The sequence below is a fragment of the Plecotus auritus genome (assembly GCF_963455305.1).
Source record: "Plecotus auritus genome assembly, chromosome: 6".
Lineage (NCBI taxonomy): Eukaryota > Metazoa > Chordata > Mammalia > Chiroptera > Vespertilionidae > Plecotus > Plecotus auritus.
Window position 1 is genome coordinate 100,794,771 of NC_137773.1, and position 24,963 is coordinate 100,819,733.

General features: G+C 51.8%; 3 protein-coding genes across 10 annotated transcripts in view; 2 read left to right on the forward strand and 1 right to left on the reverse strand.

The window, feature by feature from the left end:
• The first annotated feature begins 377 nt into the window (after positions 1–377).
• Positions 378–5,260, forward strand: LOC308250238 (uncharacterized protein C8orf58). Its single transcript, XM_080672668.1, has 7 exons — positions 378–801; positions 1,997–2,505; positions 2,844–2,984; positions 3,132–3,243; positions 3,368–3,480; positions 3,691–3,797; positions 4,370–5,260. Exons 1-7 carry the CDS (start codon positions 750–752, stop codon positions 4,467–4,469), a joined length of 1,134 nt encoding a protein of 377 aa, XP_080528794.1. The 5' UTR covers positions 378–749; the 3' UTR covers positions 4,470–5,260.
• A 697-nt stretch (positions 5,261–5,957) lies between these two features.
• On the forward strand, positions 5,958–22,597 carry CCAR2 (cell cycle and apoptosis regulator 2). 5 transcript variants are annotated; one of them, XM_080674188.1, is made up of 21 exons: positions 5,958–5,975; positions 7,037–7,135; positions 7,707–7,798; positions 8,236–8,327; positions 8,519–8,633; positions 8,781–8,910; positions 9,091–9,187; positions 14,470–14,589; positions 16,802–17,024; positions 17,110–17,223; positions 17,815–17,978; positions 18,408–18,579; positions 18,665–18,892; positions 18,994–19,215; positions 19,785–19,929; positions 20,052–20,134; positions 20,519–20,665; positions 20,847–20,958; positions 21,059–21,247; positions 21,389–21,594; positions 21,818–22,597. In XM_080674188.1, exons 2-21 carry the CDS (start codon positions 7,078–7,080, stop codon positions 21,860–21,862), a joined length of 2,754 nt encoding a protein of 917 aa, XP_080530314.1. In that variant the 5' UTR covers positions 5,958–5,975; positions 7,037–7,077; the 3' UTR covers positions 21,863–22,597. The 5 variants fall into 5 exon arrangements, with proteins under 5 accessions (XP_080530314.1, XP_080530312.1, XP_080530316.1 ...); XM_080674186.1 differs by lacking the exon at positions 5,958–5,975 and adding an exon at positions 6,035–6,169; XM_080674190.1 differs by lacking the exon at positions 5,958–5,975 and adding an exon at positions 6,035–6,169 and having other exon boundaries at positions 20,055–20,134.
• Positions 22,598–22,863: 266 nt separating this feature from the next.
• The window catches only part of BIN3 (bridging integrator 3), a 40,538-nt gene continuing 38,438 nt past the window's right edge, over positions 22,864–24,963 (reverse strand). For all 4 annotated transcript variants that reach the window (XM_080674191.1, XM_080674192.1, XM_080674193.1 and 1 more), the window contains one exon: positions 22,864–23,728. In XM_080674191.1, the coding sequence (XP_080530317.1) occupies positions 23,582–23,728 (147 nt within the window). In that variant the 3' untranslated portion in view covers positions 22,864–23,581. The remainder of the gene's footprint in view (positions 23,729–24,963) is intronic.

Sequence of the window (24,963 nt, forward strand, 5' to 3'; positions counted from 1 at the left end):
GGCTGGGGTGGGGACAGGGGAGCACCACCCCCAGGCCGCTAGCCAGTCTCCCCGGCTCACTTGGTCCCCAGTCCTGAAGTCGCAGCCGGCCCCCAGCTTTAGGGTCCCTGGTGAGGAAGAGGGTGGGACCAGGAGGGGTTCGGGGCTGGCCCGGGACCCCAGCGCTCTGCAGCTGAAGGAGAGGAGTTCCCTCTGGGCAGACAGCATTTCCCCCATTTTATCGCGCCAGGTTCTGATGGCGGTGTGACTTGCCCCAGACACACGGCTGTGAGCGCGGGGCCGTCCGCGTCCTGGCCAGCGGCCCTCCCAGGCCGGCACGTGGGCTCCACTTCCTTCCGCGCTCAGGCCCCGTCCCCGCCCGCCCGCTGCGTTTCGGCGGCAGGAAGGCGGGCTCCGCGTGTGACTCGGCCGCGGAGTGACCCCGCGGCACGACTCAGAAGGACCCCAGGCGGGGGCTCCGCGCCGGGGCGGGAGCGCGGGGCTGCCCGGGCCGAAGGACAGCGGGCCAGGGTCCTCACCCGCACGCAGCCAGCACTGGGGGCCGCCCAGCCCGCTGGCCCGCGTGCAGCCCCGCTCCCCGCACACCTGCGCCCCTCCTCCTGCCGCGCCCCGCCTCTCCTCGCGCAGGGAGTGTCCGGGGGCCGCGCCCACCGGGTCGGGATGCTCCAGCGAAGCCGCCCGCGCGACAGCTGCCGGGGGTCGCGGGCGGAGAGCGCCTCGTCTGGCTGCAGCGGCCGCGGAGCGGGGCCATGCTGGGCCGGCGGCGCGTCTTCGCCGTGGAGCCGCTCGGCGGCGGCCGGGGTGAGTCGCCACCCCTAGGCGGCCAGAGCCTCCCGCCCTAGCGCCGACTTCCACCCCTGACCCCCGTGTGCGCCCCTCCCCACCCCGCACGCCTCCCCGCCCCCCCGCCCGGGCGCGCGACCTCGCCCCATGGAAGGTCGAGTGACTGCGCCTGGCACTGGGAAAGCCCCCGAGTGTGGGCGTTAAATCCGTCCGCGCCTCCATCCCACTTGCTCCGTGCCCACTCCCCTCGGGTTCCCGCGCTGGGTCCCGCTCCGCTGGCCCCGCCCCTGCAGCCGTTTGAAAGCCCCTCGGCGGCGGCTGCCCCCTTCCCACAGCCGCCACGGGGAGGAGGGGGGACTTGGTGGCCCACTTCCTGCCCAGGCCCCGGGTCATGGCTTGGCACCGGCTCCCCGCGTGGCTGCTTGGGAGATGTGGAGAGTCCTCCATCCTCGCCGGTCTCACTTCCTGCATCTCAGTAACCACTGGGGCACCCAGATGGTAGGAGGGCCTGGCACCCAGGTGATAGTGGGTGACAAAGCGACGTCTCCTCCTACCCCCCTAGTTCTCTTTCTTCTGTTTAAGCTTTTTCTTTTCAACTCTCCACAGAGTCCTCACTCTCACTTACTAGGAACTAAAGCCCCAACTGGTCGTGGCTATTACTTTAAATTACCGTTCTCACCGCCCCCCCCCCCCCCCCGCCCCGGCCCGCGGAGCTCCAGCAGAGCTCATCAGCCGCCTGGTGCCAGTCTGCAGCCCAGGCTTCGGTCTTTGTGCCCTTCCCCTCGCCCTGAGGGGGTGCACAGTCATACCCCCCCCCCCCCCCCCGCTTGGGGAGCAGTGGGCGAGGCTTCAGCTCCCCACTTAGGGCTTGGAGGTCCTAGGCAGACCGAGGCCAGGAGTGCAAGGGCCCCGGGGAGGAAGCACCCGCCTCCCCAAAGGAAGCTAGGCCATCCCAGGGGCTGACGAAAGGAAACCCTTTCCCACGGCCCAGCACACGGCCCCTGCCGTGGGTGTGATCACTAACAATTCCTGCGGTAGGAATTCCGCTGAACGTCTCCCCCGCAGGGCTGGAGAGATGGGCGGGGCTGTGGCTGGGCAGGCTCCGCCCTTCACCTGTGGCCCAGGCCGCTCCTCCCCGCGGAATGCTCTCAGCTGACAGGAATGCCGGGGGCGGTGGGGGCAGCCTGCCCTGCCTGAATCACTCTCCTTGCAGATGGGGCTGGCGAGAAGCTGGCACGAGGGTGTGTAGTGCCTGGAGTCACCAGCTCCTACAGACGGATCCCGGACGCCGGTGGAGAGGGCTCATTGGACTCCTGGGAGGGGGATGGCGAGCTGAAAAGTCTCCGGAGGCAGGTGCCGCTTCTCAAACTGGCCTTTCTGGACTCCGGAGTGGAGATGGCCGTAGGGGACAGCTCCTTGGCCACCACTCCACGCCTTGCTCAGTACTCCCTGGACTTGGAGCCTGTGGGGAGCCCTGAGCCCCTGGCCCTGCCCTTGGAGCCTTCTGCCCACCTGGGCCGGCTCCTGGCCAGCCAGAAGCTAGAGCGGGTGCTGGAGCGGTCCAGCCAGCTCCCGACTTCACCTGCCAGCTTGTCACAACACCACCGCTCCCCGAAGCCTACAAGGAAGCCTGACTATGAAGTGCCCCCTTTTGGAGCAAGGGACGAGGGGGCCACCAAGGCAGAAACTGACCTAGAGGCAGGCCTGGAAGAAGCAGAGGTGGTGAGTGCCAACTCCCAGGCTGGATGAAGAGGGGATGGAGATGGCCCTTTCATGGGGGGGCTGCTGGGGCTCCCCATTTGTTCTCCCCGAGTTCTCTTGGGGTGGGGCATTTCTGTCCCTAATGATGGGTTGTTTCACAGCTCCTGGCCTCACCCCACTCCCAGCTGTGTGGAGGTGGGCAGGTATGAGGTTTGCCTGGCACCGTGCCTGGCTGGGCATTGGGAGGCCAGTTGGATGCATGATCCTCCTTTCCCTGCCTGTTCTGCTCCCATCTGATGGCTGTCAAGGGTGGGAGTCTGTCTGAGTCCAAGTTTTCCCTACCTTACTCTGCCCTACAGGTGACGGGCATGGGGCCTGAAGCCGGAGCCTGCCTTTCCGGACAGGGTCTTCGCTACCTGGAACACCTGTGCCTGGTGCTGGAGCAGATGGTGAGGCTGCAGCAGCTCCACCTGCAACTGCAAACCCAGAGGCCCCCTGGGGTGAGCGAGCCACGTGGCGGTCAGGCAATTGGGTGGGCACATGAGTGGGGGAGGCACAGGAGAGGTGGGACCCCTGGCACCAGGGCTTCCTTCAGAACAGCCTAGGTCTCTGCTCAGGCTCTGACTGCCCTTCTCTCCTGTACGCAGGGCCCTGTAGAGAAGGAGGAGTTGATTGTGGCCCTTTCACCTCCACCCTCTCATGCCCCAGGCAGTGAGGTGCAGGGGTCATGGGAGCTGCTCAGCCAGACTCAGGAGACAGGTATGGGCAATTGTGTCTCCCTCTGTGCTCTGCCTGCCCAGGGCCCCAGGCAGACCCCCTGAGCTGTGGGCTTGATGGGTGTGTTCCTGTTCCTGGCCCTGGGTAACCCATTCTCTCTCTGAAGGTGAAAAAAGAGCTTCATTCCCAAAGGTAGGGGTGCCCAGTGCCAACCCTTTCAGGCTGTCCAAAGTCCCAGCAGAACCAGCTCACACCTTTCAATCCTCCCAGAGTCACAAGGTAGGTGATGGGTATGTGTGGGGCAGGTGACAGGTGGAGGTGGGGGTGGTTGGCTTGTGTGGATACCCTGAAGGCCAGAAACTCTGGGATAATGAGGGGATTCCTATTTGAAGCAGGTGACTTCTCCTGACTGTGGTGACAGCTGCCTCTGGTAGTATGGGGTATGTTGTGGGGTGGGGCTCTGTGGTGACCTCCTCATTCTCTGCTCAGCGGGATCTCTCCCACTGGAACAAGATCAAGGTCCTTCTCAATCGGATTCGCTGGAAGAGCCCTCAACACCCTGAGCCTCCTGCCCCTCCTAATGGCCCTGCTTCCAGGTGAGTACTGTGGCCCAGCCCAGCTTAGGGCAGAGGGAGGAGCCTGATGAACCAGGATGAGAGATTGTACTCCTAGTTCTCTTTGTCCCTATGAAATCTGAGTGACATAGACAGTCTTGGAGAGGGTGCTGGAAGAAACAGGAAGTAGTTTAAACTCCCCATTGACAGATGAGGAGGCTGGGCTTGTGTGTGGGGGGGTTGCTTTCCTGAGGCCACATGATGAATCAGTGGCAGAGCCAGTACTAAAATATGGGGGATCTCCTTAGGCCATCCCAGCAAGTCCTTAACTCCCAAAGCTGAAACTTAGGCCACCTTCTCATGTTTGCTGGGCAAGCAAGGTGTATGTGTGTATATGTGTGTGTGTGCGGGGCCGGGGGAGCGTGCACAGACAAAAGATTCCACGGTGGATGATGGGTGGGCAGTTATACTGAATAATTCCCCAGGGGGAAGATGCATTGTGTCAGTTATCATCCCCAGGCTCCCCACAGCAGATACGCAATGCTGATCCACCCTGGGCCATTGTTACCTTTGTTTCCTTCTCCTAGTCTAAGGCCTCCTTTCCTTTTTCACAGAGTTGAGTCAAGGGACCTTCCATGTCGTCCCCTCAGGAAGACCTTTATGCCATCGTTAGTGGTGAAGAAGCAACGAGCAAAAAACCTTTCTGTCTCCTGAGACCTCCTGGTGCAGGGACATGACGCTGGCTGGAGGGGTGTGCAGTGAAGTCTTCTTTGCCTTTTGCCCCGTTGCTGTTTTTGGGCACTGCCAGGGAAAGCTGCTGATGCTCGAATGTTTCTCCTCTGAGCAGCTTGGCAGAGGAGCCCTAGTTCCCTGGGAGACCCCAAGGTGTGGCAGCTCCTGGGTGCCTTTCTGGCTGCCAGAAATCCCTGAACTAATTTATCAGGCATCCATGGAGCACTTTTGGCATGGTGACCTGTTGGGGTCCAGTGTGTTGCAGATATGTATGTATGCAACATGATATACATGTATCTCTGTTGTGAACTGATTGGATCCAACCATCTCTCCTGAATCACACACTCAAAAGGTCTTCTGTGAGGTAATTGCAGAAGGATGGAACTGACCTTAATTCCTCAGTGGACAGTTACTGCTCCTGGAGTCCTGCCTTGCTCTGCATACCTGTATTGGAAGCCCCAGGACCGGGAAGGGTGTCTTTGCTTTAAGTCTTGCCCATAGAGCAGAGCTCCCGAAGACTGCACCAGGAATGAGAGGGTTAGGGAAAACGGGGAATAGCAGAGTACCCTTTGTTAGCTGTTTTGCTTCCTACTAGCCTTTACACATCAGAGCTGAAACCAGAGGCCCACACTAGCTTTTACATCTTCACAAAATCCCTTAACTTGTCTGAGCCATAGCTTCCCACTTAATCTCCCAAATGGTATAATGATGCTTGACCTACCTACCTCACAGGCTTGTTTTGAGGATAAAATAAGATTAAACTGTCTCAAAGAGCTTTGTGAATGTTACATGAATAGGGATGGGGAGGGTATGGGTGTTGGAGAGTGGATAGACTGGAGGGATGATGGGAAGATCAGGGGACAAGGGCGGGGGCTGGAATTGGTAATGTGGACTAAAATGCCATTGATTAGCAGCAAGACCTTGAGCAAGTCATTTCATTGAAGCCTCAGGTTTCATATCTGAGAATTATGGCACTAATTCCTGTCTTAATTACCCCCAGCATTGTTGTGAGGACTAAAGATAAAGTCTATGAGGATGTCTGTAAATGTCTACCTAAATATTGTGGTGGTTTATCCTACTATCTAGCTTGTTAGATTCCTAGCTCTTTGTTAATTGAGAAAGGGGAAAAGCATCATCTGCAGGTACCAGTAGATCGGAAGTGTGTGGGTGTGTGTTGCCCTAAATGGAAAGGCAGGGTTGGGGAGGGGGTCATTGGCTTGAGTCAGACTTAGGAATGTCTCCTAGAATTGGCCACTCCTCCTCTCTGGTCAGAAGGGTTTGCTTCTCTTCTGGCTACAATCTTGGGGTCTGCCAGAATGAGGCAAGGTGGGGTGCTTCCTTAGGTTTGGGGTCCAACTTCAGCTGTCTTTGGACCAAGAACCAATTCTCTGATGCTCATTTTTCTAATGGGACACTTAAACGAGGACACCACCCCGGCGCAACTCCCTAACGCGCATCCGATCGGGGAAGGCGTACTTCCGCTCCCGGGTAGGAGCCCCACGGCAGGCTCGCGTGGGGGAAGGGAGAGGTCGGTGGAGCGGAGGGAGGGACTATATCCGGGAGAGTGGCAGCTTCCGACTAGTGGTCGCGCTTCCGGAGAGGCGCTTCCGGTGGCGGCGCTTGCAGCGGCTGTGGTGGTTCCGGGTGCCTTTGTCCCCCGGTGTCGCGGCCCTGGCCCGCAGGTGGGTCGGCTGGCCCCCGCCGCCCTTCTGCCTCTTAGCTCCTCCCCCAATCGGGGGGCTGCGAGGGCCGGCAGCGAAGATGCTCGGGCGTGGAAGGGGCCGAGCCCCCCTTGGACTGCAAGTCCCGTCTCCCTGGCAACGGCCACGGCCCTGGGGGCGGGCGGGGGGGAGGAGGAGAAACAGTGCGCCTCCGTCTTTCCATGGTGGCCTGGCTGTGACCCGGCCCGGGAGGTCCGACCCCAGCGGCCCCTGAAGCAGGAGCGAAGGGCCGGGGAACACGGGCGCGGGAGGGCGGGTGCGCAACCGGATTCGCGGTCAGCCGGGCCACCGTGCTACCTACCAGGCCGGGGAGGCGGGGGGGGGGGGGGGGAGAGACAGCGGGCCGGGCTTCCGGGGAGAGGACCCACACGATCTTCTCTCTAGCGGCAGCCTCCTGCATTTTTCTGGGCCTTGCGTGGAGCATTTTGGCGGATGTATTTGAATGAATGAACGTCTCCGGGCTCTTTACAGCCCCCCAACCCCCACCCATCTGGGATGGCGTGGCATAGTGAGAGGAGCGCTAAATTGTCGGGTGACCGGGTGTGAGTCCCAGTTTAGTCACTAACTGGTTGTATGGCCTCGGGCAAGTGTCAATCTCTGAGCTTCAGTTTGCTCTTTAAAATAGCATGACAGTATGACCCACCGCTAGGTTATTTGTGAGGGCAAACTGGAACAATGTAATTTCTTCATTTTCTGCTACTCTTTATATTCCCTTCATCCACCATCTCCATTCATTCTCCCTACTCTCCTCAAGATACTTAATTCCTGTTTTGGGGTTGATGGAAAATTCCCCTATGAGCTGGTAATCTATTTCTTTTCTGATTGAAGGTTTTTTCCCCCTAAGACTCTGAGAGAAGACAGCAATCCCAATGTCCCAGTTTAAGCGTCAGCGGATCAACCCACTTCCAGGGGGACGTAACTTCTCAGGTGATCACCTTTATCCCTACCGTGGCTCTTACTGGAAAAGATGCGCTTTGGGTCTTTAAAAACAAAGCTTTTGGGTTTTCCTTGGTGGAGTGCAATTTGCTGCTGATGTTGCTTAGGAAAATAGGAGCTGACCACAGTGGTTGCCAGTGAAACCCTGTGGAAGTGTTCCTTGGAGCTGCTTTGCCTTTTGAGTTTGCCATATCTTCTAGTTTAGCGATTTTCAACTGGTGTGCTGCAGCAGGATTTTTAAAACATGCAATATCTGACTATGTAGTCAGGGGCAGTGACCTCTTTTCCCTTAGATTGTCAAATAAAAAAATGACAACAGCCAACACATTATTTGTCAAATTGAAGAAATGACAATAACGATCTGGTGTGAATGAATAAAAATTATACCTATTTTGTGTGTGTCAGATTGGCAAAAAATATATTTTTTGGTGTGCTGCAGAATTTTAGTACTTAGTTTGTGTGTGTCATGAGATGAAAAAGGTTGAAAATCGCTGCCCTAGTTGACTGTAGTGCTTAATGATGGTAGATGCAATTCCTGGAGATTGCTTCTCTGTCCCCATAGGCACAGCTTCAACATCTCTTCTGGGTCCTCCTCCTGGTTTGCTCACTCCTCCTGTGGCCACAGACCTGTCCCAAAATGCCAGGCACCTTCAGGTAGGTTTGGCATCCTTTCTAGTGAGTTTTAGGGCTTGGGACTACTCAGCATGCATGGGTGCCTGACGCTTTCATTTTTACATCACAGTGTTCATCCTTCCTGACACTCCTGTCCTGGGCCAGTGTGGAGGTGACTAGACACCTCTGACTGGGGAATCCTAAATTTTGGCTCTAGGGAAATCTCTAGAGTGCTCCTTGGAATAAAATAACTGGGAATCCTAGAAGAAGCTTGTGATGCAAGAATCAGCATACTCCCCACCCCCACCCCCAGGCAAAAAGATGGATTATGTCCACCAAACATGTATGCTTCCTTCCCTATGAATCTTGATGCAGTATTCTGACTGAGCTGGGCGGGGTGTGTGTGTAGATAGAGATGAGATGCTAATGGCAGAATGTGGGTAAATGCTCCCTGTTTTAACTGCACTCTTCTCTTACAGGGTGGGGAGAAGCAGCGGGTCTTCACTGGCATTGTCACCAGCTTGCATGACTATTTTGGGGTGGTGGATGAAGAGGTCTTTTTTCAGCTCAGGTGGGTTTGAGGCTGGTCTCTTTTTGGAAATGCTTGTTCCATTCTGTTCTGTCACCATGTTCTAGGGGCTCCTCTAAAGCCATTGCTTTCCTGTGTTTATGCAAGGTGTGAGAAATCTCGATGGGAAGGGCTCATTGGGGTAGTTAGGGTGGCTTCACCAGGGTCTCCTGACTAGGCTTATGTGCTGGCAGTGTGGTGAAGGGCCGGCTGCCCCAGCTGGGTGAGAAGGTGCTGGTGAAGGCTGCATACAACCCAGGCCAGGCAGTGCCTTGGAATGCTGTCAAGGTGCAAACGCTCTCCAATCAGGTATTTCTCTCTCCTGGTCACATGCATTGGAAAGGGGAGGGAGGGAAGCCCCTGTGTCCTGACAGCTGGGCACGAACCTTACTTTTGTTGAGAGGATGGACACGTTAACTATGGGATGCCCTGAATTTCCTGGTTACTGCCCTACAGCCCCTACTGAAGTCCCCAGCACCTCCCCTTCTACATGTGGCAGCCCTTGGCCAGAAGCAAGGGATTCTGGGAGCTCAGCCCCAGCTGATCTTCCAGCCTCACCGGATTCCCCCACTCTTTCCTCAAAAGCGTGAGTACCAGTGGCATGGATGTTGGGGTGTCACTTTATGGGGTACTCTGGATGAATGGACTTGTAACTGTCAGGTTGCTGCTCTGTGAACAGAAGTGAGTATTTTTTTGCACTGAGAGAAAGGGACAGGGCAGTTCGATATTTAGAGTTTTGGAGTCATCAGCCATTTCCTCTCTGCAGCTCTGAGTCTCTTCCAAACATCCCACACACTTCATCTGAGCCACCTGAACAGATTTCCTGCTCGGGGCCCTCATGGCCGATTGGATCAGGGTCGAAGGTAAGAGGATGTTCAGTCAGAAGAAATGTTTTATTTCCTTTATTTGCCTCTAGGAGCACCACCCGTTTCTTTGCCACCTGCTGACACTAACATTCTCTTCCTGCACCTAGATCCTAGTTCCTTTACCCTGAAGTAGGCAGACACATGAGGTATATACAAATATTGGAGTTTTATAAACTGGTTCAGTAAGCAGGGATTTGATGTAGTTCATCTTTCAAAATAATCATATTGAATTTTTTCTTAATATATAATTTTCCCTTTTACTTCTAGTCCCTAAGATTGAGATACTAAGAATCAAAACTATCAAGAGGCCCTGGCCAGGTAGCTCATTTGGTTAGAGGGTTGTCTCGATGTGCCAAGGTTGTGGGTTCAATCCCTGGTCAGGGCACATATAAGCAACAACCAATGAATGCATAAATAAGTGGAACACAAATCGGTGTTTTTTCTTTCTTCCCTGGACTTGTGTTTGTCTCTAAAACAAAACAACTTTCAGGAAAATGGTACTTGTCCCCAAAATAACTTTGTAGAATATGTTTTAATTCCTAGTATAAAACGTTTCTTTATATACATTGTATATATCAGTGTGGGTTAGAGTATGCATGTTGCACTCCACCTAGAAGTCTAGGCCTATGCCTGGGACATGCAAACAATTTCTTGGCCTTGTGTGGAGCAGGCCTGGTGGATTTGGGCCTTTGGAGCCTCCTAGGCCATCCTGTATCATCTGTGAGCATCGGGGACTGCCAAGAGCATGTTACCTGTTCTCTCTGGCTCACATTCTTTATCTTGCTTTACTCTCTCCCTATAGGGTTTTGCTTATATCCCTGGGAGTTAAGCTCTAGACTAGTTTGTTTAAGACTTGCTCTATTTCCATCTGTTGGCCTTATCTGAACTTTTTATTGCGGAAAATTTCAAATATAAGTATAGTAAACAGAAGAGGATGATGAACACTCATATCCATCACCCAGCTTCAAGTATCAACATCTGCTATTCTTTTTTTTTTAATCTCTACCTCTCTCTACTCCTTGCCTCGTACTTTATTTTTTTTTAAGGTAAAATTTGTATAGGTTAAAATGCATAAATCTTAACTGGACAATTTCGACCAGTGGAAAATCCCATGTAACCCTCACTCCTATTAAGATGTAGAGCCCTAGCCAGTTTGGCTCAGTGGATGGAGCATCCTGGGTTCGATTCTGGTTGAGGGGCATGTGCCTCCGTTGCAGGCTTGATCTCTGGCCCTGGTTGGGGATGTGCGGGAGGCAACCAATCGATTTGTCTTTCTCACATTGATGTCTCTCTCTCTCTGTCTCTCCCCCTCCCTTCCATTCTCTCTAAAAATCAATGGAAAAGTATCCTTCAATGAAGATTATTAATAACAACAACAAAAGATGTAGAATATTTTTACTCCAGAATATGCTCTCATGTCCTTGTTCTCTTTTGAAGTGAGAACTATACTAAGAAGAAAACCCCTGATCCCAGATGCCAGTAAATCATTACATGGTCAAGGCCGAGAATGCAGTCCAAAGTCAACACTTAAAAGGTTCATGGAGTAACTCCGAAAGCTTAGGCAGTGATGTAGCTAGTTTCTGTGCTGAAGTGAGTGTGTGCTCCCTTCAAATAGGCCATTGTGAATTGTAACTAGGTGGTCGCTTTGACGGACCCCTGGATTGTTTTCCAGTGTCTTCACTACTTTGAAACACATTGTCCCATTCTCAAGTCACTGATACATATTTTGCATGCTCCCACCTCTCTCATCTGGTGCATCTTCCCGGTCAATTTCTAAGGACTTTCCACCTCTCATATTCCATGAATTTACTAAGGCTTCATTACAAAATCACAGTAATTGTGCTCAGGGATGATGCAACCTGGATGGAAATCAGTGGCTGCTATGAACTCTCTGCTTTGGGGTCAAGTTCAGCCTTTCTATACAGTCAGCTGCGTTTGCTTGGCCTGGATATATCAAGCTCTGTGTGAGGCCTATGTCTTATTACTTTGGCTATAATGCTTCCGTGTCGTAGCTTCTACAGAAAGGAGAGATGTTACCGTCAGTAACAGAATCTGCCGAGTAGGGAAGCGGGTAGTAAGAATAGGTCATCCTGGGGAGAACAGCAGTTTATAAGGGAGTAGCGCTTTGGCTGGAAGCCAGGTTTTATTTTGAATTTTAGGCTTTGGGATGCAGGGATCAGTGTCTCCTGCTGAGGTCACCGAGATGCCTTCCACTGGTGCTACCTTGTAACCTGTTCCTGACAAGTCACAGTAGGAGTGGAAAGTGGTGTGGAAGTCACTTGACTCAGTGGGACATCTGGTTTAACTATAGGTTGGCAGCATTTACAGAAGAGTCCACTCCAGTCATAAACCAGCTGAGAGAGCTGTCAGATGAGTTGGGAGCAGTTCTTCTGTTAGAAACACGGAAGCACTGACATCCCATTAAAGCAGGATTAGAAGGCAGCTTTTGGATGGAGATGCAAATGAGCAGGGAAATTACCCAGGCAGACACAAGAGAAAAGTCGAAAAACTTGGGTTCTGCTGGTGTGGTTCAGCGAATGAGCGTCGACTTATGAACCAGGAGGTTACGGTTCAATTCCTGGTTAGGGCACATGCCTGGTTTGCAGGCTTCATCCCCAATAGGGGGCTTGTAGGAGGCAGTCAATGATTCTCTCTCATCATTGATGTTTCTATCCCTCTCCCTTTCTGAAATCAATAAAAATATGTTAAAAAATAATTAAAAAAAAGAAAAACATTGTGTTAAATATAACAACTTAGCTCCTGGGGTGTAATGACTGGGGAAATTTTCTTTTATTTTTAAAATTAAATTTATTGGGGTGACATTGGTTAATAGGATCATATAGGTTTCAGGTATAGATTGCTGTTACAAGGTCTGTATAATGCACTGTGCCTACCACCCAAAGTCAAAACATCTTTCATCATCATATATTAGGCCCACTTCACTCTCCTCTCCCCGACATGGGGGTTTTCCCCTTATCAATCTGGCATTATTTTATATTGTTTAAAGTTTTTTTCTGATCTACTGTTTTCATTTATTGCACCCATAACAGTGATACAATGATGAGTAATTTATTACAAGAATGTATAGAGTAGTGCATGCTGTTATATAAAGTTAAAAAATTCCCTTTTATTTTTCTATTTTTTATTTTTTGGTTAAACTTCACCAGAGGATATTTTTTCCACTAATTTTTAGAGAGAGAGCAAGAGTGGAAGGGAGGGGGAGACACACACAGAAACATCGATGTGAGAGAGACACATTGATAGGTTGCCTTCTGCACATGGCCGACTGGGGCTGGGGATTGAGCCTGCAACTGAGGTTCCATCCCTTGACTGGAATCGAACCTGAGAACCTTCAGTCTGTGGGCTAATGCTCTAACCACTGAGCAAACCAGCTAGGACTCTCCTTCCCTTTAAAGGTAACCATTCTTTTAGAAAATAATTTTGAAGAGCCCTAACCGGTTTGGCTCAGTGGATAGAGCATCGGCCTGTGGACTCAAGGGTCCCAGGTTCGATTCCGGTCAAGGGCATGTACCTTGGTTGCGGGCACATCCTCAGTAGGGGGTGTGCAGGAGGCAGCTGATCGATGTCTCTCTCTCATTGATGTTTCTAACTCTCTATCCCTCTCCCTTCCTCTCTGTAAAATATCAATAAAATATATTTTAAAAAAAAATAATTTTGAAGAGAAAAATTACTTATTGCCACTTTCCCCCCATATTCTTTTCTAGTCTTTATCTATATATATTCATACATTTTACAATTTTAATCTTAAAGTTCAAGTTATTTTTATACATTCTTATTAAACACTAGAGGCCTGGTGCACAAAATTCATGCACTGGGGGGTGTCCTTCAGCCCGGCCTGTGCCCTTTCACAGTCCGGGAGCCCTGCAATTGATTACCCCAAAGAGCTAGGCCCTGCCCACCCATCTGGGGCTCCTCAATGGATCGCTGTGCAGAGGGAGGCCTGGACCTCCCTCTGTGGGCCCCCCCCCCCGACCCCTGACCAATCGCATTGCCGCCTTGGCTAGCTGGAGTCAGTACATGTCATAGCGTGGTCATCCGGAAGGTCATCCAGACGGTCATTCTGTTGTTCGGTCATTCAGTCGATTTGCATATTACGCTTTTATTATTATAGATTTTTCCATGTGAACCTCATGATTGTTTTAATGGCTATGTGATTATTTTACTTATTTACGATAAAAAAATCCAGACATTACTGGATGTGAATGTGGTTCTTTTTACTCTCAGCTTTTTTTCCCCCTATATATAACCTTTTTTCTTCTTTTGAACTAACTTCCTTGGGATAAATTTTCCAGAGTGGAATTACTATATCATAGTATCTTATGACTTTTATATGTATTGCCAAGGATTCATTATGAGAACTGTATCATTTATTTATCTTTTAAAAAATATGTTTTTATTGATTACAGAGAGAGGAAGGGAGAGGGAGAGAGAGATAGAATCATCGATCGACTGCCTCCTGCACTCCCCCCATTGGGGATTGAGCCAGCAACCTGGGCATGTGCCTTTGACCGGGAATTGAATCATGACCTCTTGCTTCAGAGCGATGCTCAGCCACTGAACCACACCAGCCAAGCTATCGCTTTTAATAAAACTTACTTTATGGAACTCTTAGCATGGTTACCACATGTCTTTTGTTAAAAATCAGCCCTGGCTGGTGTGTTCAATGGTTAGAGTTTGGCCTGTATACTGAAAGGTAGTGGGTTCGATCCCCGGCCCGGTTGGGGTGCGTGCAGGAGGCAACCAATTGATGTGTCTCTCTCACATTGATATTTCTCTCCCCCCACCACTCTTTCAAAAAAAAAAATCAATGAAAAGATATCCTTGGGTGAGGGTTAACAACAACAAAGAATAATAATCAGTTAAAGTCTTTTCTGCTCATTAAAAAAATTATATGTTAACTATAATTTATAAAGTTCTGAAAGTATTTAAAAATTATTCATAAGTTTTAGTCAGAGGCAACTACCATTAATGTTTTATTTCTTTTCAGTCTTAAAGCTTTTTTTTTCACAGTTGAGGCACTACTGTATATACAGTGTTACATACCATTCTTTTGGCTTAACATGAATGGTTATTAAAAGCATCTAAATATCCATTTTCATATCTTTATAACAATCTGTTTTATGGCTGTTAGCATGGCTTCTTTATCCATTTCTTTAACATTGGGGAGTCAGATCATTTCCAGTTCCTTTTAGGCTAGTGTATGCTGAATCATAAGTAACAGTGTGGTTTCTTCCTTCTGGTGATGGCTCAACCTCCAGCGATGACTATGACTCCAAGAAACGCAAACAGCGGGCTGGTGGAGAGCCTTGGGGTGCTAAGAAACCAAGGCATGACTTGCCTCCTTACCGGGTCCATCTCACTCCCTATACTGTGGACAGGTGAGTGGCAAGGCTGGGGTGGGGGTGAGGGTACAGCTTGCAGCTGGTAACAGAGTCGTGTGTAAATGAGATATAGTCTGTGTGAGACTTTGTGTGTGTGAGTGTGTGTGTTCTTATGACCTTTTGTTTTTGTTTTGTTTTTTAATGTGACAAAGTTTTTACTTCAAAATCTCAGATTTTGACCAGCAGGGCACCACTGACATGGGTGCCCTGGTGGAACCTTATGAGCTGATCAGGAATGTTTATGCCAGGCTATAACTGAGGCTTGCCCGTCGGTAGCAGTTACAATTCAGGTAGAAACTGCAGCTCATAGAAACGCTGGGACTGGTTTTCTGCATTGTTTTCTAAGTGCTACAGCATGTAGCCTACAAGCTTACTTCTCAGTCATAGAAACTGACTAAGAGTTCCATTTGAGTGGCTGCGTGCTGCTGGAGCATCGTCCGGTTCTCCATCAGGAAGGACTTGGGTGCTGAGGAGAATATGAACTACCACGTCTCCCAGTGCTTTGACAAAACCTCAGCTACGTGGCCTTCTGGCCAAGCGTCTGTATTGTTGGAGCCATCATTGTACCCCTGAGGGTTGCAGCTTCCTATAAGTTTGTGTGGCTGAACCAAGAAAGAAGGCATACACAGATTTCCACAGAAATTATGATTCCATGAAAGATATTGAGGAGACGAGGAAGGCTGGTGTCCTTTAGAGTGCAAAGTGATCTTGGAATGTAAAGAATTTCTTGGGGAGTTTGTCACTGACCTCTGTTCCTGAACTATGAAACGTGAATATTTGAGCTAAGGACTAGTTTCTCTTGACAAATAAACAGTTAATAAATACTATGGACATTAAGTCTTTGCTCAGTTATTCTTAATGTAATTTTGGGCACTTGCATCAATTGGTTAAGGATTGTAACTGTTTATGAACCTTATTAAGATAATCTCAGTATTAATATTTTAGGGGGGAAAAAAGAAACTGACTTAAGAGGTAGATGAGCGATTTCAGATTCCATCTAGCAGTGGAGAGGCAGGGCTCCAGCTACAGTATTAGATACACCCCCAAAGCAAAGTCCATTGAAAGCCCAGCTGAGGCGAGGGGGCAGGTCCTGGCACCTCCCTCCTCAAGGTGGGAGAGGAGGGCTGTCCCTGCTCTTCCCAGTGTCCTGTTCCTCTCCCCTGGCCTAGACAGGGCCTCGTGTTCTCCATGCTGATCCACGTGGCTCCCATCTCACAAGACACCGATTGCCGTGTCACATCAGGTCAGAACATGACTGCTGACAATTAGACACACACACAGCTATTTTTTTTAAAAAAACTCCAATGTGAAATTGAGGCCTATTGTACATAGTGTTTGGTACTTTGCTTTTTCAATTAATATATCTTAGAATTTATTCCGTATTAATGTTTATTAGCTTGAGCTCATTCTTTTTAGAAGTTATACGGCATTCCACTGAATGGATCGACTACCATTTATTTAACCAGCTCTCTCCCCATTTTCACTCTTATCCTAAATATTGTTGTAATAAACATCCTTCTGCATGCGTCCATGTGGACAGGTGCAAGCATTTTACTGAGATCAGCGCCTAGAAATGGAATGGCTGACCCAAAGGGTCTGATTTTGAACTTTGATGGATATTGCCATTCTTTTATTTATTTTTGTTTTTTAGTGAGAGAGGAAGAGAGAGAGTATTGCCCATTCTTTTAAAGAGGTCATACCAGTTTACGTTCTCACCATTGGGGCATGAATTACTTGTTTCCCCAGGCCTCTGCCAACACTGCCTTATCAAATGTTTTTATCTTTGTCAGTCTGATGGGTGAAAAGTGATATTCTGATTTGCATTTCTTTAATTGTAAGTGAGATTGAGCATATTTATATGGGCTTTTAAGTGTCATTTCTGTTGATGTCACTTTTCCCAGTATTCTCTTAGACTTGTGAACTTTCGGTTAGTGATATTTTGGTTCCTTTTATATTAAGCAGTGACTCTTTTCTCTGTTATGTATTGCAAATGTTTTCCTCTCCAGTTTAACTATTTTGCCTTTAGAGATTGTAACATTTTGATGGTTAAATTGGATCCATTTTTTCCCCCAGATGTGTCTTACTTAGAAGTTTTTCCCAGATTATATAAAATAATTTGCCCTTTTATTTTTAAATTATTTTTAAGTAGTTTCATTTAAAAGATGACTTAGTCTTGGCTTATCCTGGATCCCTTGCCTTCTTCCTACAGCCCCACCTGTGACTTCCTAGAACTCCAGCGCCGTTACCGCAGCCTCCTGGTCCCCTCAGATTTTCTGGCTGTGCATCTGAGCTGGCTGTCAGCCTTCCCTCTGAGCCAGCCCCTTTCCCTCCACCATCCGAGCCGTATCCAGGTATCTTCTGAGAAGGAGCCAGCTCCAGACACTGGTGCTGAGCCAGTCCCTGCAGACAGTGACCCCGCTTACAGTTCCAAGGTAAGTAGGCTGGGGTCCCGCTGCTTGCTCCCGTTGTTGGAGGCTGAGAAAGCTCTCGAGTGTCCTTTCCACTACCCCTCCACAGGTACTGCTGCTCTCTTCCCCGGGATTGGAGGAACTGTTTCGTTGTTGCATGCTCTTTGTGGATGACATGGCTGAGCCAAGGGAGACACCAGAACACCCTTTGAAGCAGATTAAGGTGAGAGCTGGAGTCCATTAGGCAAGATGCATTCATTGATAACATCCAGTCCGTGTCACATTTTCTTTTTCTTTCTTTTTTAAAAAAAAATATATTTTATTGATTTTTTACAGAGAGGAAGGGAGAGGGAGAGAGAGTTAGAAACATCGATGAGAGAGAAACATCTATCAGCTGCCTCCTGCACACCCCCTACTGGAGATGTGCCTGCAACCAAGGTACATGCCCTTGACCGGAATCGAACCTGGGACCCTTGAGTCCGCAGGCCAGCGCTCTATCCACTGAGCCAAACCGGTTAGAGCCCGTGTCACATTTTCAGCAGCTCAGCTCCTATTCATGAACTCCTAAAAACAAGGCTTTTCAGATCTGAAACACCTCTGATTTTACCAGGAGTGTAGCATTGCTCAGAGCTGTTCTTATTGTCAGAATGTTATGTGGCTGGTCGTGTTCATGGGTGGAGAAGCCACCCCCCATTGTCCTGTGGACTCTTTGCCACAACCTGCTGCCTGTGTCCCCAGCGATGGCAGGCTGCCTTCCAGTGGGAGACCCAGGTAATTGTTTTTTCATTTTCTTATCCATGATCTCATTTTGCAGTTTTTGCTGGGCCGGAAAGATGAAGAGGCAGTGCTGGTTGGGGGTGAGTGGTCTCCTTCCCTGGATGGCCTCGACCCCAAGGGTGACCCGCAGGTGCTAGTCCGCACTGCCATCCGCTGTGCACAGGCCCAGACCGGCATTGACTTGAGTGCCTGCACAAAGTGGTGAGTGGCTTCCCGAGGGCCAGCTATTGGCGAGTTGAGTTGGCGACTGTTCAGGCCAAGCTTCTGCACCTTTTTGACCTGTTAGCTCTCCTTTGTTCCCTAGTCCCAACTCATTGCTCTTTCCAGCCTTCACAAATGGTCACTTGGATCATGAGCGTCACTAGGGATGTGAATGTGGAAGGGCAGCTAACCCCTCTCCCCCAGCAACCTTCAGTGCTCCTTGTTACCTTAGCACCTTGGAAAGTAAATGTCTGCTTGCTTGTGTCTCACCCTTGACTACCCATTTCTTGAAGACCTGTCTGCATCTTTTATTTTTGAGCTTTCAAAGCTTAGCTCGCAGTGTGTGCTCACTAAATGGTGATTGGAAACTGAAGCACTTGCTTGCAAATGTCTTGGGTCACTACTTCGTTTTCCCTTTGCTGTGAGCAGGTGGCGCTTTGCTGAGTTTCAGTACCTGCAGCCAGGACCCCCGAAGCGGCTCCAGACCATGGTGGTGTACCTGCCGGATGTCTGGACCATCATGCCTACTTTGGAAGAGTGGGAGGCCCTGTGCCAGCAGAAAGCTGCAGAGGCAGCTCCCCTGGCCCAGGAGGTGCCCGTGGTAAGGCAGAGCCTTACTAACAGGTGGGGAGAATAGGTGCCCTGATCTAAGCCCAGGTGGTCACAGCTCTTGGCTTTTATTACAGGAAACAGAGCCTACAGAACAGGCAGGTGAGGCATCGGAGCAAGGAGCGGACACTAAACAGAATGCAGAGAACCCGGAGGCCACCACACAGCAGGAAGTGGACACTGACCTCCCAGAGGCCCCTCCACCCCCTCTGGAACCCGCTGTCATGGCACGCCCCGGCTGCGTAAACCTCTCCCTCCATGGCATTGTGGAGGACCGGAGGCCCAAAGAAAGGATCTCCTTTGAGGTGGGTGTACGAGTCTGGGATGCTGTGGGGTAGGGTGTATGGGTGAGTGGCGGGGTTGGGACATTCCCTTTTTCCTGATGCTCATGGGCCTCTTTCACCAGGTGATGGTGTTGGCTGAGCTGTTTCTGGAGATGCTGCAGAGGGACTTTGGCTATAGGATTTATAAGATGCTGCTGAGCCTTCCTGAAAAGGTCGTGGCTCCACCTGAACCTGAGAAGGAGGAGGTGGCCAAGGAGGAAGAAGTGGTCAAGGAGGAGGTGGCCAAGGAGTCCAAGGAGGAGGTACAGAGTGAGGGCACAGCTGCCGAGTCAGACACCCCACCGGTGAGTACTTCTGCCCCCTGCGCGGGCACTGGGGCTACACATAGTAATGCTGAACAGAACTCGAGTGCTGCGTGGTACCAGGTGCTGTTCTGAGCACGTACGGTCACTCATGTGCTCGAGGCTGGTGTGTAATGGGCGCAGGGTGCTCGGTCCTTGCATGGGGCCCATGGCTAGTGAGTGCTGTGCTGCTGTGTCAGGAGGGAAGGGAAGTGTGGTTGGTGGGCGGCACAGGGAGCTCAGTGAAGGAGAGTGCTCTGAGGGGCACAGGTGCTGTGGTTAACCAGAACACTGCATTCTCTTAGCCCTTCTAAAGCATTTGGGGCTTCTCGCCTCACTGAATGGTCTCAGGTCAACCTAATTTCTTATGGGCTGCACTGGACTCTGGGGGAGAATCCCCGGTGTCTGGAAAGTGCCCTGATCTGCTCTGGACCCGTGTAATGAAATACTTTACATGACGAGGTGCATACAGAGCCCTTAACAGTGCCTGGAGGGGGTTGACACTCAGTGTTAGCCATTGTCATTGTTAGTAATTACAGGGGACAGTCCTCATCTCGGTCTGCTTTCCTTAGAAGGAAGATGGGCTTTTGCCCAAACCCCCATCTTCTGGAGGAGAGGAAGAGGAGAAGCCCCGGGGGGAGGCGTCAGAGGACCTCTGTGAGATGGCCCTGGACCCGGAGCTGCTGCTGCTGCGGGATGATGGGGAGGAGGAGTTCGGTGAGCTCAAGGGGAGGGAGCACGCGGGCGGCTGCGGGACTGGCTCTAGCGTTCTCCCGTTGGAACTGGAGCCGGTGTGGCTGTGCGGTCCCTGCTCCAAGCTCATGCCAGGCCTTCTGTAGCAGGAGCCAAGCTGGAGGATTCCGAGGTCCGGTCTGTTGCCTCCAACCAGTCAGAGATGGAGTTCTCTTCCCTTCAGGACATGGTAAGACCAATGTTCTGCCCCTCCGGCCTCCGTGACAGTGACACTCAGCAAGGCCTGAGCCGTCCTTGGGAGCTATACTTCTACCCAATGACTTCTATTTTCTGTTGACTGACCGGATGTGGTTCTTGGCTCATGGAACAGCACTTCCGTAGGACCCAGGGGACATTTCCGTGTCTGTCAGGGTGACTATGAGAGAGGTGGCTGCTCTAGGAGCACACTGGGTTCCTGTGTGGGACAGCCCCTTGGGTTATAGGCTCAGGGTCAGGTCTCCAACTGGAAGGTGCGCCTGGGTGGAACTGTCAGCCAGGCCACTCAGCTGTAAAAGGGCGATTAGCTGTTGAGAGAACGATTTTTAACCCTGTTCATCCTTGTTTCCTCTTGCAGCCCAAGGAGCTGGACCCCTCTGCTGTGCTACCTTTGGAATGTCTTCTTGCGTTTGTCTTCTTTGATGCCAACTGGTGTGGCTACTTGCACCGTCGAGACTTGGAGAGGATCCTGCTTACCCTTGGGCTCCGGCTCAGTGCAGAGCAGGTGCCTTCTCTCGCACCCCCTTTGGTCCTTTCTGAGGTGGCCTCACCTGACGTAATGTGCACAGGCACGCACCTAAACTGTGGGGGGCTTGGGATGCTCCACTTCTAGGTTTTTTCACATCCCGGGGGCAAGGGCTTGCACCTTCTGATCATAGGGGATCTTGGGTGTGTATTTTCTGTAGGCCAAACAGCTGGTCAGCAGGGTGGTGACCCAGAACATTTGCCAGTACCGCAGCCTGCAGTACAGCCGCTCCGAGGGCACGGACAGTGGGCTTCCTGAGGAGGTGCTCTTTGGTACGTACCGGTGCTCTGCAGCCTTCTGTGGAGAATGGGCAGGGCAGGCTGCTTCCTCCTCCCGAGACCCGACCCTTACCTCTTCTTATGGCCCTGCTAGGAAACCTGGACCTGCTACCTCCTTCTGGGAAAAGCGCAAAGCCAATAGCTGCCCCTCTGGAACACAAGGGCCTGGTGTCCCACAACGGCAGCCTGATCAATGTGGGGAACCTGTTGCAACGTGCGGAGCAGCAGGACAGTGGGCGGCTCTACCTGGAGAACAAGATTCACACACTGGAACTGAAGCTGGGTGAGTGGCTGACCCATGGGGCCTGCCGACGGCTGTGCAAATGGGTGCACGGAGACCAAGGGGGAACCCGCTCCTTAGGCTGCAGGCCTCTTGCTCTGATCCTTCACTTAGCCCCAGTCTTTCTGGTGTGTTTCCCACCAGAGGAGAGCCATCACCGTTTCTCAGCCACTGAAGTAACAAACAAGACGCTGGCAGCTGACATGCAGGAGCTGCGCACCCGGCTGGCTGAGGCCGAGGACACGGCCCGCACAGCTGAGCGGCAGAAGAACCAGCTTCAGCGGCTGCTGCACGACTTCCGGAGGCGCCTCACTCCCCTGCAGCTGGAGATGCAGCGAATGGTTGAAAAGGTGAGCCTGTAGGAGAGCTGGCTTAGTTGGGAGGCTTAGTCAGGGTGATGCCAGGACGACAGCCCCTTGTGTCTGTGCCCGGGTCCACCTCGCCTCCTCCCCCATCCACCAGTTTCTTAGGGAATCTGTCAGTCAGCAGCTTGTAAACTTGAGTCCCCAGGAGGAAGTGGGTAGTAGTCTTTTCTCCTTGGGTCCTAATTCTCGTGCCATCTGTTGCAAACAGGCTGACAGCTGGGTAGAGAAGGAGGAGCCAGCACCTAGCAACTGAGGGCTTGATGCAGGAGCTGCCATCCTGCGAGGTCAGCGATGGAGCCTGCTCAAGTTAGAGCCCTGTGGTTCCAGAGAGAAGCTGAGCAGGACCTGGGAGCACAGGCGGGGCAGCTGACCCGGCTCAGCCTGTGGAGGGGAGCTCAGGCCGTCAGGGTGGGGTCTGCCTGTGCTATGTGGACGGACGAGTGAGGAACCGGTTCCACTTACAACTAAATCCAACACCTGCACCCCTCGAATGTCATTTTGCCCTCCACCTTGGGGTTTCTCCTGGGGCCCTTTAGTCTTGTGCTTTCTCCTGTCCTCTTCCAGTTTAGAGTAAGACAGGGGAGGAAAAGGCTCTTTGACTATGTCATAAGGTCTGATGCCAATAAATGAAGAAACAGATGTGGAATCTGGCTGGGGTAAGCGCCCCTTCCTCTGGATGGCACAAATCCTGCTAGGTTAACAGGTCCAGGTCCTGGGGCCAGTGAGGAATGGAGTCAGTGCCAGCCAGCTCGCTGTTGGGCTGTCGGCCAGTGAGCACTTTTCCAGCCTCCCCAGACTTGCCAGCAGGAACCAGCACTTCTGCCCCCGGCTCCCTGTGTTCAGAATGTGGTATTGGCTCTGGCCCAGCCTTTTTCCTGTTCCCCGTGAGTCTCACCTCTTTCCATAATCCGTGGTTTCAGTTTGACTTTGTATATAAAGTTGGTTTTGTTTTGTTTTTTTTGCTTTTGTTTTTTAAATAAACCAAAGTAAAAAAACCCCGAGTGTCCTCCATAGCTTTTCCCTTTCTTTTCCAGGCCGGCTGTGCTCCCACCCCTCCTCCTGGCCCTCAGCCCAGCCTCTGCTGGATGGAGGTGTAGTCGCCTCCAGAAGGTGGGTGGGCAGCAGGGAGAGCAAGCCCCCTTGCGCTCAGCGGCTGCTGGCTGGTCAGGAGCGAGGATGCTGTATGGGTATTACCAGCTCAGCAGGGGGTAGCATTAGCCTGAAAAAAAACCTGGGGTGGCTCTCTCCTCTTTTCCTTAGTTACAGCACAATACAAAACATTTTATTGAAAACTTTACTGGAAAAAAGAATTCCAAATATTCAGGTGAGACAAACCCACTGTTGTTGCTTTGAGGCCTGTGGATTGGACATTTACACGAGTTGAATCCATTTCCTAGAGAACTTACAAGACAGGATCTTCCCTGCACTTGACCAAAAGGATAGAAGCCAGCCTTTGTCGTGCTGGGAGCCTAGAGTGAGGGGCCTGTCAAAGCTGGGGGACCACAGCACTCATTCTCAGGACAGTGTTGTGGCCCTCTCCCAGAAAAGGAGAGAAGTGGGAGGGCAGCAGGGTGGGTGAGTGCCCAGGACGGTCTTTTGGAGGTAGATGTGATCCCAGCCATGCACACATGGCGGAGACCACAGGTGAGCTGACGGAGCCCATGTCCCCTGCAGGCAGGCAGCCTGCGCTGGCCCTGGACCAGGAGGCACTTTGGACGGTTCTCTGGAAATAAGAAAGCCTCTCAGGTTTTTATAGGCTGCTTACCTGTCTGCAGGCTCCTGCTATGGGTGGGGAGTCAGCAGCCTGCTTGGGGCTCCAGGTGCCAGGCTCATTCCAAAGGGCTGGTGAGGTAGGGTAAGGGGCTTCTCCCAGGGATGGCCTTTCGCTGGCTGATGCCTGAGCCTAAGCTTGAAAAGGGCAGACTAGAGAAGCCGACGTAGGTTCCAGGGGTGTTCCTAGGGGGTGGGGGGCTCAGTCATCAGCCACAATAGAGAGGGCTCTGATCTCGTTCAGTTTAGCTTCATTCTCTCGCTCCCGCTGCTCATCAGGGTGGCCAGGCTGGTCAAGCTGTTGGGTCAGGTCTCCGAAGATCTTATGCATTTCAGAGTAGTAGACGACCTGAGTGGGAGGCAGGAGGTCAGCAGGGGCTGGACTCCGGGCACCAAGCCACCACAGCACTGTACCCTCTGGGCTGGTTCCTATTTCCTCGACTGCTGCCCTTCCCCTCAGCCCATCTCTCAACTGCACAGCAACCAGGGAGGTGTGAGCCACTGTCAGAAGCCCTTTAGGACCGTCCACTGCCTCGGGTGGCAATACGTCAAAGGCGAGGGAAGCAGTAGATCCTTGGGGAGGTGGAGCTGGGGGCTCTGCCCTTCTCTCCGAGCAGCACAGGGGTGTGTGTGTTTTGGGTGGTGGAGGAAGACAGCACAGTCCAAGGCTGGGGCTGGGAGAGTTGGAAGGCCCTTGGCAGGTCCTGGGAGACCAGGGAGTTGGGCACTGTGACGAGGGGCTCCCTGCTTTACAGAAGCTAGGAGCTGGAGGCTTTTGTTCGTGGAGAGGGCATGGCAGGCTCCCAAAGCCCTGAGAATTGGTCTTTAGAAGGTGAGAATGGTGACTCCTTCTTAGCCTTCTGTTCCTTCCCAACTCACCTCACTGATAACCATGCCTAAGGTGCTTGGCCCAGGCCAGGCCGTTTCCACATTTCCTTCTAAGTAGGCCCCAGTGTGGGATGGGAAGCTTACAGGAATGAGGCGGGGGAATGTGAGGAGTGGGGACCCACCAGCAGCTCAAATGGCTGAGGGCTGCTTAGACCCAGGGCCTAAGCAGGCCCAGGATGGGCTTTTCCAGGGGAGGGGGCAGGAGCCATTTTTGCCTCAGTCTCCATCTCGTGACAAATGAAAGTATTCCCATGAATGTATTCCACACTATTCAAAACCCTTACATTTTATCCAGTTCCAGCTCCAAGCTGTCTTTGGGGACAAGAAACTACTGCTTTAGAAATTTGCAGTGCTCTTGCTGGCAAGGCCAGGCTGAGTGACAGGTTTGGTGGCAGGGCCCTGGCTGAGCTGCTTCTAAGAAAGTGTCTCCCACAGCCAGATCTGAGGGGAGCGAAATCAAGGCCCTCACCCACGCTGTCACCTCAGGGGACGGGGGCCTGGGCTAGTGCTGGGGAGCATGGGGGATGCCCCCTCCCCCAGAGCAGCACTGCGTGGCTGAGTCACCAGGAATGCTCACTTCTCCAGTGACTAATGGCAGTGCAGCCTCGGGAGGGGGAAGCTGGTGCCAAGCAGGCAGCAACACCCCCGCCACCCGCTGCCTGGTGACAGGGCATCCTGAGCTCTCGAACTGCTCCA

Excerpts from the sequence above, each read along its gene's own strand:
- LOC308250238 (XM_080672668.1), top strand. The coding sequence starts at position 750 with ATGCTGGGCCGGCGGCGCGTCTTCGCCGTGGAGCCGCTCGGCGGCGGC. Across the intron at positions 802-1,996 it reads GCCGCTCGGCGGCGGCCGGG|ATGGGGCTGGCGAGAAGCTG; the intron begins GTGAGTCGCCAC and ends CTCTCCTTGCAG. Across the intron at positions 2,985-3,131 it reads AAACCCAGAGGCCCCCTGGG|GGCCCTGTAGAGAAGGAGGA; the intron begins GTGAGCGAGCCA and ends TCCTGTACGCAG.
- CCAR2 (XM_080674188.1), top strand. The coding sequence starts at position 7,078 with ATGTCCCAGTTTAAGCGTCAGCGGATCAACCCACTTCCAGGGGGACGT. Across the intron at positions 7,799-8,235 it reads AAAATGCCAGGCACCTTCAG|GGTGGGGAGAAGCAGCGGGT; the intron begins GTAGGTTTGGCA and ends CTTCTCTTACAG. Across the intron at positions 8,911-9,090 it reads CCCACTCTTTCCTCAAAAGC|CTCTGAGTCTCTTCCAAACA; the intron begins GTGAGTACCAGT and ends TCCTCTCTGCAG.